The sequence below is a fragment of the Ahaetulla prasina genome, chromosome 8, assembly GCF_028640845.1.
Source record: "Ahaetulla prasina isolate Xishuangbanna chromosome 8, ASM2864084v1, whole genome shotgun sequence".
In the NCBI taxonomy this organism is placed as follows: domain Eukaryota; kingdom Metazoa; phylum Chordata; class Lepidosauria; order Squamata; family Colubridae; genus Ahaetulla; species Ahaetulla prasina.
In genome coordinates, this window is record NC_080546.1 from 70,937,602 (window position 1) to 70,952,343 (window position 14,742).

Here is a 14,742-nt window from a genome sequence, read left to right on the forward strand (position 1 = left end):
TTTTAGAAATATATTGTATTTCATTACAAAGTATTAAAAATAACATAAATACATAGAAATACATTAACTCTACTAAGATTATAAGTGTAGTTATTGTGGAATAAGCAGATTGAAGTTATAAATCTTAATTTTGAATGGAGATCCAAAGGTTTGTGATGAATGCTATATATTTTTATTTTTCTATTATGCCTGAATTCTTACTTCATAATTTATATTAAGGAATTAAGTATAGCACTGTGGCTTTAAAGTTTTAAATATTATTGATATTTGGATAAAATTCAAAATAATTAATGCGCTGTTGCAAACCTCTGTTCCCAGTTTGTATGTATAGCCCAGCAAGATTACTGTCGCATACTGAACCAAGTAGAAAAGAACATGCAAAAGGTAGAAGAGGAAGGAGAGATTGTTATGGTAAAAGAGCATAGGGAACTGGATCGCACTGGAACAAGGAAAGGTCACATTGTTATTAAGGTATTTTTTTTAAATCACCGTGTATGTAATGGAATAAAATGAATACTGTTTAGGAGTATATATTAATGTTATAATATACAAATACTGCCTTATTTTCAATGGTTTAAGCATTTTTAATTATTAAGAGAAAACTGAATTCTTAGAAAATCTCTAAATATACATGTATACAGCAAATATACATGCAATTTCCCTTTTCTGGTTAAGTACTGTGATGCAGAATCCAAAAAGGAAATAAGAAATAGTAGATGTCAATCTCCAAAAAGCAAGCAAGATGCGTTGTGACTCTACCACACAGATTTCTTTATTGTTCAGAATGTTGCTAAACTAAAGCATGCCAACTCCCCCATAAAGCGTACACTCTGAGAACTATTAGGGAGGAGCCGTCTTCACTTTCTTACTCTCACACAAATTCTCTGAACCGAATTGTCTCATTCTCTCTTTGTTGGGAATCTGGACTACATTTTATCACATCAAACTATTTTTTAAATTTTTGTTTAAATTAAACAAAATTTAAGGAATGAGATAAATTAAAGAAATGTAGCTGAAATTGTTTATTCCAGCACCATTCAGTATAATACTATATATCTATATCTATATCTATATCTATATCTATATCTATCTATCTATCTATCTATATCTATCTGTCTATCTATCTATCTATCTACATATATTCATACATACATATATATATATATATAGCTTTCTTTCCCAGCCTTACTTGCTTCCACTGCATCCCTACATTATCCACCACCAATTCCTACATACCTTTTATTTTTTAAAACATCTCTAGTCTCCTTTGAGAATCTCTTCAATGCCATCCAACTATTATCTTCCCTGCTCTTAGCCTATTTCCTTTTTCTGCCATATATTTTCTGCAGTTTAACCCACATACATTCTCTTGTGAATAGTAGTCACTCACTTCAGTCTATACTTATTTGGCATCAATTCATTCTTGAAATTATATTTTTACTACAATATTTACACTTCCCAAGTACTCATTTCCACTGTATGTACCTTACTTTAATGTTTCTTCTGACTCTCAGTACTCTGTCAAAGAAGTTGGCAGAAGCAAGATTGTATATGCAGCCAGTTTCATATTTTTCAGGAAGCATTTATTCCTCATAACGGACCAGATACTATCCTTCAGTTTCTAATGACATTTGCATATCCTAAGATATATAGATTTCACCATCTTTTATAAATATTTTACAAAACTACAAAATGTATCTGTCTACATTTCACCTTCAACCAACCCATCACTTTAACATAACCATGAGGATTTCTTAAATATTTCTCTATAACAGTGGTACTTGCCTTACTCCCTGGTCACAATTGAACCATCCTCTTTTACTCTCATGCATATTTTAGTTCCATTAAATGCCACTCTTAGAGCACAATTTATAATCCTACATTCATCCAAAAATTTCATAATTGCTTTATCATGTGCTTTCAGTAAATGCATAATAAATATCCTTCTTATATTACTGTCCAATATGGCTGCATAATAGCAATAGCACTTAGACTTGTATACTGCTTTACAGTGCTCTACAGCCCTCTTTAAGCAGTTTTTACAGAGTCAGCATATTGCCCCCAACAATCTGGGTCCTCATTTTACCCACCTGGGAAGGAGGGAAGGTTGAGTCAACCTTGAGCCTGGTGAGATTCAAACTGCCAAATTGCAGGCAGCCGGCAGAAGCAGCCTGCAGTACTACATTCTAACCACTGTGCCACCACTGCTCTTAATACTTTCCACATTTTAATCATTTTTTATTCTTATACCAACCATTTTTTATTCTTATATCAACTCTTATTAGAATTCTAACATTTTTCGATACATACTTAACAAATGAATCTTCCAATAGTTTTTGCATTCACTCTTTCTATTTTTCCTTTTGCAAAGAGAGACAATAACGATTCTTCTAGTTGTCAAGTCCAGATCTGCTCTTCACACACCTACAGTAAACAAGTTGCACAGCCACTCCATAGCCAAACCACATCCATATTTTAATGTATCTCTAGTTCCACTATCTAAATTTGCATCTTATTTATTTTCAATGTTTTACAATATTTATGACATCTTTTTCATCTTGTTCTCTTGGAACCTAATATTTTTCTTTTAGGTAAATCATCATTTTATACCAAAATAATGTTTATATTTAATATAATATTTAATTATACTATTTAATTATGTTTATCTCTTACGTTCCATTGTGCAATCATCCATATGCCACAGTCAATATCGTTCGGATATTTAATTCAGAATGAATTAAATGTAAAAGAGATTGAATAATTTTGGTTAATATATGTAACTATATATTTAAATATATAAACATAATTAAACATAAACATAAACATAAACATAATTAAATATTATAATTAAATATTGTATTAAGAGCCATAGTGACGCAATGGTTAGAATGCAGTATTGCAGGCTACTTCTGCTGACTGCTGGCTGCTAGCAGTTCAGCAGTTCATTTCTCACCGGCTCAAAGTTGACTCAGCCTTCCATCGTTCTGAGGTTGGTAAAATGAGGATCCAGGTTGTTGGAAGCAATATGCTGACTCTGTAAACTGCTTAGGGAGGGCTGTAAAGCACTGTGAAGCGGTATATAAGTCTAAGTGCTATTGCTGTTGCTATTAATTTATATAGTTTTATATAGTTGGTTTGGGTTTGAAGTTTTTATGTAATGCTTTAATAATTTATAGAAGATGTAGACTAGAGGACTAGCATTATTTGTATTCATACTATATGCATACTATATGTAACTTTCTTTGATACATGCAAAAATAGAAGTGGGCAGTTTCAGCAAAGTTCAGTTTTACCACATGAATTTTCATTATATTTAAGCCAAACTAGAATCTGTATTCTCAAAAACATCTTGCAAATTATTATGCAGCTGCCACAAAAAGTGACATCTGCATAATTCACACACACACACACACACACACACACACACACACACACACACACACACACACACACACACTCTTGTGGTAAAGCTGAACTTTGCTAAAACTGCCTGCAGTTAACTTTGCATATAGCAGAGAAAGTTGCATATAGCATGAATGCAAATAATGCTGGTCTAATTGTGTGTGTGTGTGTGTGTGTGTGTGTGTGTGTGTGTGTGTGTGTGTGTATGTATGTGTCATATGTCATTGTCTGATTTTAAATATAGTCTAATAAAGATTCCATTCTGTTTTAAATTTGGCAAAACAAGTAAGATGCAGTGAAAAACACATTCATTTGTTGATGTTTGAATATTTACTTTTACAGGGAACACCGGAGAGATTAACAATGCATTTAGTTGAAGAACATTCAGTAGTGGATCCAACTTACATAGAAGATTTCCTATTGACATATAGAACCTTCCTTTCAAGCCCAATGGAAGTGGGGAAAAAGTTATTGGAGTGGTTTAATGATCCTAGCCTCAGGGATAAGGTTGCATAAATAATTTGCTTATTTTAATTGTAATGTATTTGGATAGTTTATATGGGACTGGAGGATGGGAAATGACAATTTTTCAGATCACTGGAAAAAAATAGCATCTAACATATTTATATCTAACACAATTTAATTTCCACATAGTAAAAAACTATTACATTTTTCCATTATAAAGATTTAGATTTTTTAAATTTAGAGGGGTTTTAAATTGATTTTAATATTTATATTTCTATTTTTTAACAATTGGTATTATTAATTATTGGCATTAGAATAAGTCTTTTAATGATTATTTTAATTTGTATATTGATGTTTTTTATATGCCTGTAAATCGCCCTGAGTCCTTTGGGAGATAGGGCGGTATATAAGTTTAAATAATAAATAAAGAAAGAAAGAAAGAAAGAAAGAAAGAAAAAGTGTAAATTTTTTTCTAGGGGGTTTTTTAGTAGAATTTTCAAACTTTTTCATTTGGTTTTTTTTTCAAAGTTTTGTTTGCTTTATCACCTCTATTTACTTGCACAGTTTCCTTAATATCAAATGTTAAATCTTGTATACGCTGTCCATCTCTTGTTATAATTTAAGAAAATATTGTATATACCATATGTAGTTTTAAGCAATATGTTCTGCTAGATGATTTTAACTAATATTGGTAAATTGCAGAAAAGATTGGAATTTAATAGGTATTAAATAGTTTGAAAGCAAATTAAAAGATTAAACTCACCTTTTCCGAAAGTAAAGCCTGTGGGAAGCAGTCATTGTTCTAAAAGGTATATTCCGCAGTTTGTGAACAATAAAGAACCTCTCCAAGTAGCTAATTCTAGCCATTTTAATTAGAAAATTAAGAATAGAACATTTTGTTGGAACTGATAGGTTACTTATTTATTAGATTCATATTGCTGCCCAATTTGCAAGAACTGGGCGACTTATAATTTGAAAAAAAATCTGGAAACAAGGAATTAAAAATGAAATAAGAGATAATATAAAATAATGTAATATGATAACTTTCAGAACTTGCAAAACAGGATAGTTAAATAACAACAAATAAAAATAATAGTCAGCTAAGGCCAATTAGCATGTATCTCATTTAAGGGATTTTCATTTCACGTAGGCTCTTCCGATATTCTGGTCCAGTTATTGAGAGGAGAGCTGGGATTTAGCACTTTGCAGGAGGATATAAGGGTCAGAACAGTCTGAACCTCAGCTATAAAGTAGGATAATTAGAAATTTAAAAGGACCTGTTAATAATAAACCTTTCTCTTAGAATGTTTGCTGTAGCTAAAATAATGATTTCAAAGCTATTGCAGAAATTTGGCTGTGTATTCTCATTTGCAAGGAAATTGTGAAATTAATCATTCAGAAAATACACATTTTTTTAATTTAACAAAAATAAATCCAGATTGTTTTTTTAAAAATATTGGTTTACTCTTACAAAAATGATAAATTTCACATCATTTTATCAAGTTAAATGTAATTAATTTTAATTCATTGAATGTAATATTTTTATATGAAATGTAACACAATTTTATATTTCCTTCAGGTTACACGGGTAGTGTTATTGTGGGTGAACAATCACTTCAATGATTTTGAGGGAGACCCTGCAATGACTCGTTTTCTGGAGGAATTTGAGAACAATTTGGAAAGAGAGGTATAAATAGACCTCTAGACAAGGAAAGAAAAAAGTTTTGGTGCTCTATTGAGAATAACATTGAAATTAATGGTTCTAAATTAATATTTTTGCTTGCAGAAAATGGGTGGACATCTGAGGCTGTTAAATATTGCATGTGCTGCTAAAGCTAAACGAAGGATGATAACATTAACAAAGCCATCTCGGGAAGCTCCTTTGCCTTTCTTATTACTAGGAGGATCTGAAAAGGGATTTGGAATCTTTGTTGACAGTGTAGATTTGGGTAGCAAAGCTACTGAAGCAGGGTTGAAACGTGGAGATCAGGTATGCAAATTAATGTCTTCCAGAAAAAGACAATGTTTAACTGTTCCATTTTTATATGAAAACTAAAGAGGAAAAAAAGGAGTAGGAAAGCACAGGAGTTTTGCAGAAAGGTGACATTTCTGGAACACTGGAAAGTGTTTTGTGAATGAGACAGTCAATTACAGAGAGGAGCGTATTCTAAAAACATCAGCTGAGTGTGAATTCATTGAAAACAAATAGTGCTGTTTTTATAATATATTTTAAATTTTGGATCTTTCTAATTTGCCGGTATGAGATTCTCTTGTATTTCTATCTAGATATTGGAGGTGAATGGCCAGAACTTTGAAAATATTCAGCTAGCAAAAGCCATGGAAATTCTTCAAAATAATACCCATTTATCTATCACTGTGAAAACCAACTTATTTGGTAAGTATTAATGACAAAGTTGTCATTAATAATGTGATGTAATATTTATTTAATTAATGACCTATATACCACCAACTACATATGATTCTAACTCACCAATAACATAGACTTAAAACACCACTGGTTCCAATAAAATGATCATGATGATTAAAGAATAAAATAAACTAATCCACAATAAATATATTAATATGTAAAAAAAATGTTATTAAAAACTGCATAAACCTGCAAGCATTAACAATATTTGTTTGTATATAAAACCAAGCAGATTTGAGAATTGATCAAATTAATAAACAACCTGGCTGAGTTGGTACACTTTGCAACATAAGTGTTCTTAACAGCAGGACAAAATCCCCATTCTTCATATCAATAGCAAGAACAGTTAAACTTAGATACTACCCCATAGTGCTTTATAAGACCCTCTGGGCAGTTTACAATGTCATATTGCCCCCAACAATCTGGGTCCTCATTTTACTGACCTCAGAAGGATGGAAGGCTGACTCAACCTTGAGCCTATCAGAAAAATTAGGGGCTTGAGCAGTGCATGAAAGCAAATTGGAAATGTCAGATAACTATAAATTATCGCCATTGCATATCAAAGTCAGCAAAAAAGGCAATGATATATGTTTGTTTATTTACATTTCATGTTTCAAGGAGGGGCTCTGGGAGATATACAGTATAGTCAACTTATGAAGCAGCATATAAAATTAACAATAAATATTGAGATTAATTTAGGGTTATTTTTTTAAAAAAATTAAAAGATTAAAACATAAAATTTAAAAGAAATAAAAATAATACAAAGGTGATCATTTAACACTGGTTAATTAGGCAAAGAGAAGACTCTCATGGCACCAGCTAGCCCCATGATAACATGGACCTTTTTGCCTCCCATGCAAGGTTGCAGAGCCAGGTTTTGACCTCTTTATGGCAAGCCAGGAGAGTGGCTTTTACTTTTGTGGAAAGGATATTGCATAATGCAAGGACAGCAGCAGAGAAAGTTGCCTTCCTAGACTTCGCCGGACCAGCTTCCATATACTTTTGAATGGTAGCCCCATGTATAGCACATTGCAATAGTCCAAACGGAAGATGACATGAGTGACAAAATGGAGCGCCTCCTTGTCCAAGAAAGGGCAAAATTGGCACACAATGCAGAGTTGCACAAAGGACCTCTTAGCCAGAGCTTCCGCCTGCTCTTTAGCAGGAACCATGAGTCTAAGGGGACCCTGAAGTTACGCAGCAGTATTAAATGTGTCACCCTAGGTTTCCCCAAAAGTGTGCACATCATTCCATTCTGCACCAGCTGTAGCTTCCAAATTCTTTTCAAGGATAGCTCCAAGTAGAGCACATTATAGTAGTCCAACCAAGAGATAAATAGGGCATGAAGGCCTCATGATCTGGATAGGAGGGTGGTATACATGACAAAGTTGTACAAAGGCCCTCCTAACCACAACTGCCACCTCCTCTTAGAGCAGGAGACACAAGTCCAAGAGAATCCCATGATTGTGCAGTGGGTCTATCTATGGTAGTGCAAGCCTATCCAGAATTAAAGATGATAAACAACTGGATCCTGAGGTCTCTTGTACCCACAGCCACTCTATCTTGCCAGGGTTCAGCTGAAGCCTGTTGTCCCCTATCCAGATCTCTACAGCCTCCGTGTACTGAGAAAGGGCAGCCACAGCATCATTTGGCTCACTGGGATGGAAAGGTAAAGGTGTGTATCATCAGCATACCGATGATATCTCCTCCCATGGTGTCGGATGTTCTCACCCAGCAGTTTCATGTAGATGTTAAAAAGGAGTGAACATTGAGCCCTGTAGTACCCCACAAAGGAGGAGCCATGAGCTGGATCTCTATTAACACTGATAAGAACTAGCCTTGAAGGAAGGAAGTGAACCAGCACAAAACTCCTGGAGTTGGCCCCAAAGGATACCATGGTTGATGGTATTTGAAAACTCTGAGAGATCAAGGAGAGCAATCAAGATTTTAGGCTACAAAAATTAAGAAAGAGACATTAAAGTTCTTCGAAGCAGTTTCCTTTATTGTTTCTGATCTATAGACAGAAATCTTGCCAAACTAAAACAGACTATTTGCACCATTAAACGTATGCTTAGAACTACTAGGAGCAAGCTGTCTTAACTCTTCCACACAAACTATCTAAACTTCACTGTCTTTGATCCTTTGGATTGCATTTCTTCCCACCTGGGAATCCAGCCTACACTCCATCACAGACCTTCCCAGAGGGGTTCTGGCAGCAAAGTCAATGGTGGAAATCAGATTCCTAAATGACCACATGATTCACTTAACACCGGTAGTGATTTGCTTAAAAACCATAGCGTAAAATGTAAAATCAAATGAAAATCATTTAATGAATGCATTGCTTAGTGATGGACATTCCATTCCAAATCTGATTGTACATTAAGACATCTGTATGTCTTGAAGACTCAGTTCTGCCTATAAAATGAATTGGTGGAATTGGACTGAAATTTTATATTTATTGGAACTTGAAAAGTATATATCGGGGACTATTTTTTTCTACATGCTTTCTTTTCCTTTCTATGCAGTTTTTAAAGAACTTCTAGCAAGATTGTCTGAGGACAAAAGAAATGGTGCTCCTCATCTTCCTAAAATTGGTGATATTAAAAAAGCAAGCCGTTACTCCATCCCAGATCTTGCAGTTGATGTGGAACAGGTGATGGGTCTGGAAAAAGTAACAAAGAAAAGCAAAGCCAACACCGTTGGAGGAAGAAACAAGTTAAAAAAAATACTGGACAAAACCCGCATCAGTATCCTGCCTCAGAAACCGTACAAGTGAGTGTGATATGTAGAAAGACAATATGCTTTCATGCTATACTACATTAGCTTAGATATGTTACTCATGCATTTTTAAACATGCATCTTGATCTGTGCTTTCTGTTAATAATTAAACCCAACCAACTGGTTTGTTAGCCATAACATCTTTTATGCCGTCTGTAAGGCGTATTAGGTTGTTGCTGTTTTATAAAGAAAGAAATTAAACATCATCTTTTCTTCTTCTATACATTTTGATGGGATTTTGCAAGAAATTATTAAGGATGAGAAGACAATTTTTCCCACTCAGCTAGTATAGCCCATATTACTAAATGTAGTATAATATATATTTCCAGTTCTAAACCTTCTACAATGCAAAATATGTTTTTCAAGATGTTACATGTTACAGTAATTTGTCTGAGCACTCCTAAATTCCAAAAAAGTTTTAATATAAAGCAGGATTTTAAAAACCAATCAACAGAAACCTTAGGTTCCATGAGAACTTGATCGGATTCCATGAGAGAATTCGGGGGATAAAAAATGTGACTCACACAGAGCCATTTTTTTTCACTACGGCTTATCATCTTGATCAGGATTCTGTTTATATATGGTTTTATTTTAGTTTTATTTTAAAGAACAACTTTCACAGTCTGAAAACTTCTAGCATAAACCGTTGCAGGTACTGCAGATACACCAGGAATCAGCAAAGAACATTGCAAATCACGGCTATGCAACATTGCAACTGGTCGTAAATATGAGGCAATTGCCAAGTACCTGAAATATGGTCATGTGACTGTGGGAGGGCCTGCATAATGTTCTATAACAGCTGGAAATGCTTTACAATCCATAAAGCATTCTTTCCAAGGCTATCATAACTTTGCACGGTTAAACAACCAGATTACTTTGATTTAGTTTATGTATTGATTTATGTATTTTAAATATTTATATAGCCACCCGTGTTATAACAAATTCTTGGCTTCACCCAATTCAAGGATTTAGGTATTCATGTTTACCTAAAATAGAATTAGCAGTGTAACCTTCATGAATTAAAATTGTTTATTGAAAATTAAATATCTATGTAGTGCAATATTATTTTTTTCAAGTATGTCAGAAACTTAAACGTTTAAAAAACCATTTTTGTTGAATGGCACTGGCCTTTTACTTCTTTATTTTATTCTCAAAATTAAATGAAGCTCTGTGAAGTATTATTTGAGTATTCTGATAGAGTCTGGTTTATATCAGAAAGATTAAATAACATGCTGTAAATATGCAGGAAACTTTTTTAACCATGTTTTCCTGAAAATAAGACTCTGTCTTATATTTTTTTGAACCCTGAAATAAATGCTTGGCCTTATTGCCATGTGCTTAAAAGCCCGATTGGGCTTATTATCAGGGGATATCTTATTTTAGGGGAAACCCGGTATGTACTTTTGAATAATTTGGGAACTAAAGCTAATTACATAAATAAGTATATATACCAGTAATAGGGAATATATAGTGAAAATTAAATATAACAGCATGTATTCTTCTGTAGTTTTAAAATGCTGTTCCATCCAAGGATACATTTCTGTTCCTTCCATAGGTACTACAGCAAACTTGAGCTTTTCAGTATCTAGTTATTTAATGTCACTTCATCTGTTATTGGATTAGTGAATATATTTTAGTTTATGTATTGATTTATGTATTTTACTCTTCTTCTTCTGCGCGTGCGCGTTATGGCGGCGTTTTGAATACTCACGGAGAGTGCGGCTGGTGAATCCTTGGGCCGTGATGCCTTCCCATCGCTTGCCTAGTTGCTGGTACTCCGGCCCGGCTCTGTCACCTTCTCGGCAGCCGGGAGCGAGGTCTTTGGGCCTCATTGGACTCTCGGTTGCCGAGTACGGGGCCGGAGTATGCTAATAAGCAGCGAACGGCAGCGAATGGCGGCCGCCATGTTGGGGGGGGCGCGAGAAGACGCCCGGCGCGACTCAGCTGTTCTCCAGCCGGTCTGGCTGGGGGAGGACACCAACGAGGCTGGGCAGCGTCCCGCCATGTTGGGGGCGCGAGAAGACGCCCGACGTGACTCAGCTGTTCTCCAGCCGTTCTGGCCGGGGAAGGACACCAACGAGGCTGAGCAGCGTCCCGCCATGTTGGGGGGGGGGCGCGAGAAGACGCCCGGCGTGACTCAGCTGTTCTCCAGCCGTTCTGGCCGGGGAAGGACACCAACGAGGCTGAGCAGCGTCCCGAACATTGTTTGGGGCGTCGTTAGCCACGACTGCCGGGTTTGGGGCGTCGCTAGCCACGACTGCCGGGATGGGACTTGTACGGCTTGGACATCCCCCCCCTCCCTTTTTCCCTCCTTGGGGACCGGAACATCGTTTGCTCCCCATTGCTGGTTTCTTGCCACAGCCTGCCATAATCACCGCAATTGCCATCTGCGGTCGATTTTTCCTCAGTCGTTTCTCCATCTGGAACTGAGAGATGGCTTCCATAACTTCATCATTGGCTCTGTGGCTTGTTAGGGCCATAAATGGGCCCAGGACTAAGTGGGCCCAGGACTAAGACCATAAATGGGCCCAGGACTAAGACTATAATCGGCTGGCCTTAAGGAGGAGACATGGATGGCATGAGGGCATGGACGTCGTTATTTCAATTAGCGTACTGCACGGGTTTTTGTCCCGTAACGGTGCGCAGCCGGGAGAGTGTGGGAGACCTTTTCATTCTTGTGGTCCCACGGACTCCTACGGACTTGGACCCATATGGTTGGCCATCTTTTATGGGCCTTTGGTGATCTTTGTTTACGACGGATACATCTCTGAACGGCCTAGGATGGACACTTTTACCGCGACTATCTGGACTATCGCTCCATGAGATATACACTCGCCGAACTACTACGATTGCGAGGTTCCCCGCCGCAAGAATGGCCCTCAAGTTATCGAGGCCTACCTCAACGAAGGGTCTTGGGACCCAGAGAGGTGGCACGCGAGCAAGAAGAACTTATGGGGTTTTTTAAATAGATTTTTTAATAAGGGGTTTTTAAGGGGAGGGAGGGATCTGACGGGTGGGGGTGAAAACCCGTCGGGGAGGGATCCAGCCCCTGTGCTAGTTCGCGGCACTTTGCTATCTTGTCCGAAGGCGGCGGGGGAGGGCGATGTTCCAGGTTCAGAGGGCTTTTCGATCTGTACGGTAAGTGGGAGGGGCAGATATGGCGGGGGGGGGAGGCCGTATCGAGAGTTGGGAGCACGTGTTCGATGTCTAAATGCGATCGCGTGCTCCGGCCCCCCAGCCCCCACCCGTTCCTCAGGTGGCCATGATCCTCAGAGCTTGGACCTTCGGCTGATGTTGTGTAATGCCCGGTCCGTGGTTAACAAGGCCCCCCTGATCTGCGATCTTATTCAGGCGGGGTCCACGGACCTTATGGGCATTACGGAGACCTGGTTGGGCCCAGAGGGGGGGGTTCCCCTCGTTGAGATGTGTCCTCCAGGTTTCCGAGCATTTCATCAGCCGAGGGCCCAAGGTAGGGGTGGGGGGGTGGCGGTTGTCATTAAGGAAGATCTAGAGCCGAGGGAGGCCACTGTTCCTCAGATTGCCGGCTGTGAATCCCTCTATGTGCGGTGGGGCCATAGGAGCCAGTTGGGCTTGTTGGTCGCGTACCTGGCTCCTTGCTGCGTGACCACAGCCCTGCCAGAGCTGTTGGAGGTGCTTGCCGCTGTGGCGGTTGAGACCCCCAGACTTATAGTTATGGGGGACTTCAACCTGCCGTCAGTTGGCTTGTCATCAACGGCAGCTCGGGAGTTTGAGGCTTCCATGACGGCCTTAGACCTGACTCGAGTAAATGATGGCCCCTCGCACATGGGGAGGCACGCTGGACTTGATTTATATCTCTGGTCAGTGGTTAAATGATCTGGTACTAGATGATTTAGTAACAGAACCAATGTCATGGTCCGATCATTTTCTCCTTCGCCTTGACTTCCGAACCGCCATTCACCATCGCGGGAGGCGGAACCTATCGTTGGTTCCGTCCCAGGCGCCTGATGGACCCTGAGAGGTTCCTGACGGAGCTTGGGCCTTTCCTGAGGATCTGGCCCACGGCACGACTGAGGAACTCGTCGCGGCCTGGGAACAGGCAGCGGCGGGGCCTTGACCGTGTCGCGCCTTTGCGGCCTCTGACCCGGCGTAGGTCTCGTCTGGCCCCTTGGTTCTCCGAGGGGCTGAGGGAGATGAAACGCCGGCGAAGACGCCTAGAGAGCACCTGGAGGTCCAGTCGCTCCGAAGCTGATCGGACACTAGTTAGGTCCTATACTAGGACCTACCTAGTGGCAATGGGGGAGGCGAGGCGTACCTACGCCTCCACCCTCATTGCGTCGGCAGATAACCGCCCGGCCGCCCTGTTTCGGGTGACCCGCTCCCTCCTTCATCAGGAGGTGCGGGATGACCCTTTGCAGGGACGTGCCGAGGAGTTTAGTGGTTATCTATACGATAAAATCGCTCAGCTCCGGGACGATCTGGACCGAATTTGGGATGATCCAAGCGGGGGAGAGGAGGCACGTCTTGTTGAGTCTGTTTGGGATCAGTTTGATCCTGTGGCTCCCGAGGACGTGGACAGGTTATTGGGGAGGCTCCATGCCACGACATGTTTACTGGACCCGTGCCCTTCCTGGCTGGTACTGGCTACTCAGGAAGTGACACGAGGCTGGCTCCAGAGGATTATCAATGCTTCTTTGTTGGAGGGAGTTTTCCCCGCCGCCTTGAAAGAGGCGGTGGTGAGACCCCTCCTCAAGAAGCCTTCTCTGGACCCAGCTATTTTAAGTAACTATCGTCCGATCTCAATCTTCGCTTTGTTGCGAAGGTTGTAGAGAGTGCTGTGGCTCGACAGCTACCCCAGTACCTGGATGAAGATGTCTATCTGGACCCGTTCCAGTCCGGTTTCCGACCGGATACAGCACAGAGCGGCTTTGGTCGCATTGGTGGATGATCTCTGGAGGGCCAGGGACAGGGGTTATTCCTCTGCTCTGGTCCTGTTAGACCTCTCAGCGGCTTTTGATACCATCGACCATGGTATCCTGCTGCGCCGGTTGGAGGGATTGGGAGTGGGAGGCACCGTATATCGGTGGTTCTCCTCCTATCTCTCCGACCGATGCGCAGACGGTGTTGACAGGGGGCAGAGGTGGGCCGCGAGGGGCCTCACTTGTGGGGTCCCGCAGGGTCGATCCTCTCGCCCTGCTGTTCAACATCTATATGAAACCGCTGGGTGAGATCATCAGTGGCTTTGGGGTGAGATACCAGCAATGCGCTGGCGACACCCAGCTGTACTTTTCACCCGGGCCACCCCAATGAAGCTGTTGAAGTGCTGTCCCGGTGTTTGGAGGCCGACGGGTCTGGATGGGGAGAAACAGGCTCAAGCTTAATCCTCCAAGACGGAGTGGCTGTGGATGCCGGCATCCCGATTCAGCCAGCTGCAACCGCGGCTGGCTGTTGAAGCAGTTATTGGCCCCAAAGGATAGGGTGCGCAACTTGGGTGTCCTCCTGGATGACCGGCTGTCGCTTGAAGATCATTTGACGGCCGTCTCCAGGAGGGCCTTCCACCAGGTTCGCCTGGTTCGGCAGTTGCGCCCCTTCCTTGATCGGGATGCCTTATGCACGGTCACTCATGCGCTCGTTACCTCTCGCTTGGATTATTGTAATGCTCTCTACATGGGGCTCCCTTGAAGTGCGTC

General features: G+C 40.1%; 1 protein-coding gene across 6 annotated transcripts in view; it reads left to right on the forward strand.

Annotated features, from left to right (window-relative positions):
• The window catches only part of RAPGEF2 (Rap guanine nucleotide exchange factor 2), a 238,966-nt gene that overhangs the window by 198,821 nt on the left and 25,403 nt on the right, over positions 1-14,742 (forward strand). For 5 of the 6 annotated variants that reach the window (XM_058193648.1, XM_058193650.1, XM_058193649.1 and 2 more), the window contains 6 exons: positions 319-471; positions 3,745-3,909; positions 5,447-5,554; positions 5,654-5,857; positions 6,154-6,262; positions 8,821-9,067. In XM_058193648.1, coding sequence (XP_058049631.1) covers positions 319-471; positions 3,745-3,909; positions 5,447-5,554; positions 5,654-5,857; positions 6,154-6,262; positions 8,821-9,067 — 986 coding nt within the window. The remainder of the gene's footprint in view (positions 1-318; positions 472-3,744; positions 3,910-5,446; positions 5,555-5,653; positions 5,858-6,153; positions 6,263-8,820; positions 9,068-14,742) is intronic. The other variant, XM_058193651.1, reaches the window with a different exon arrangement.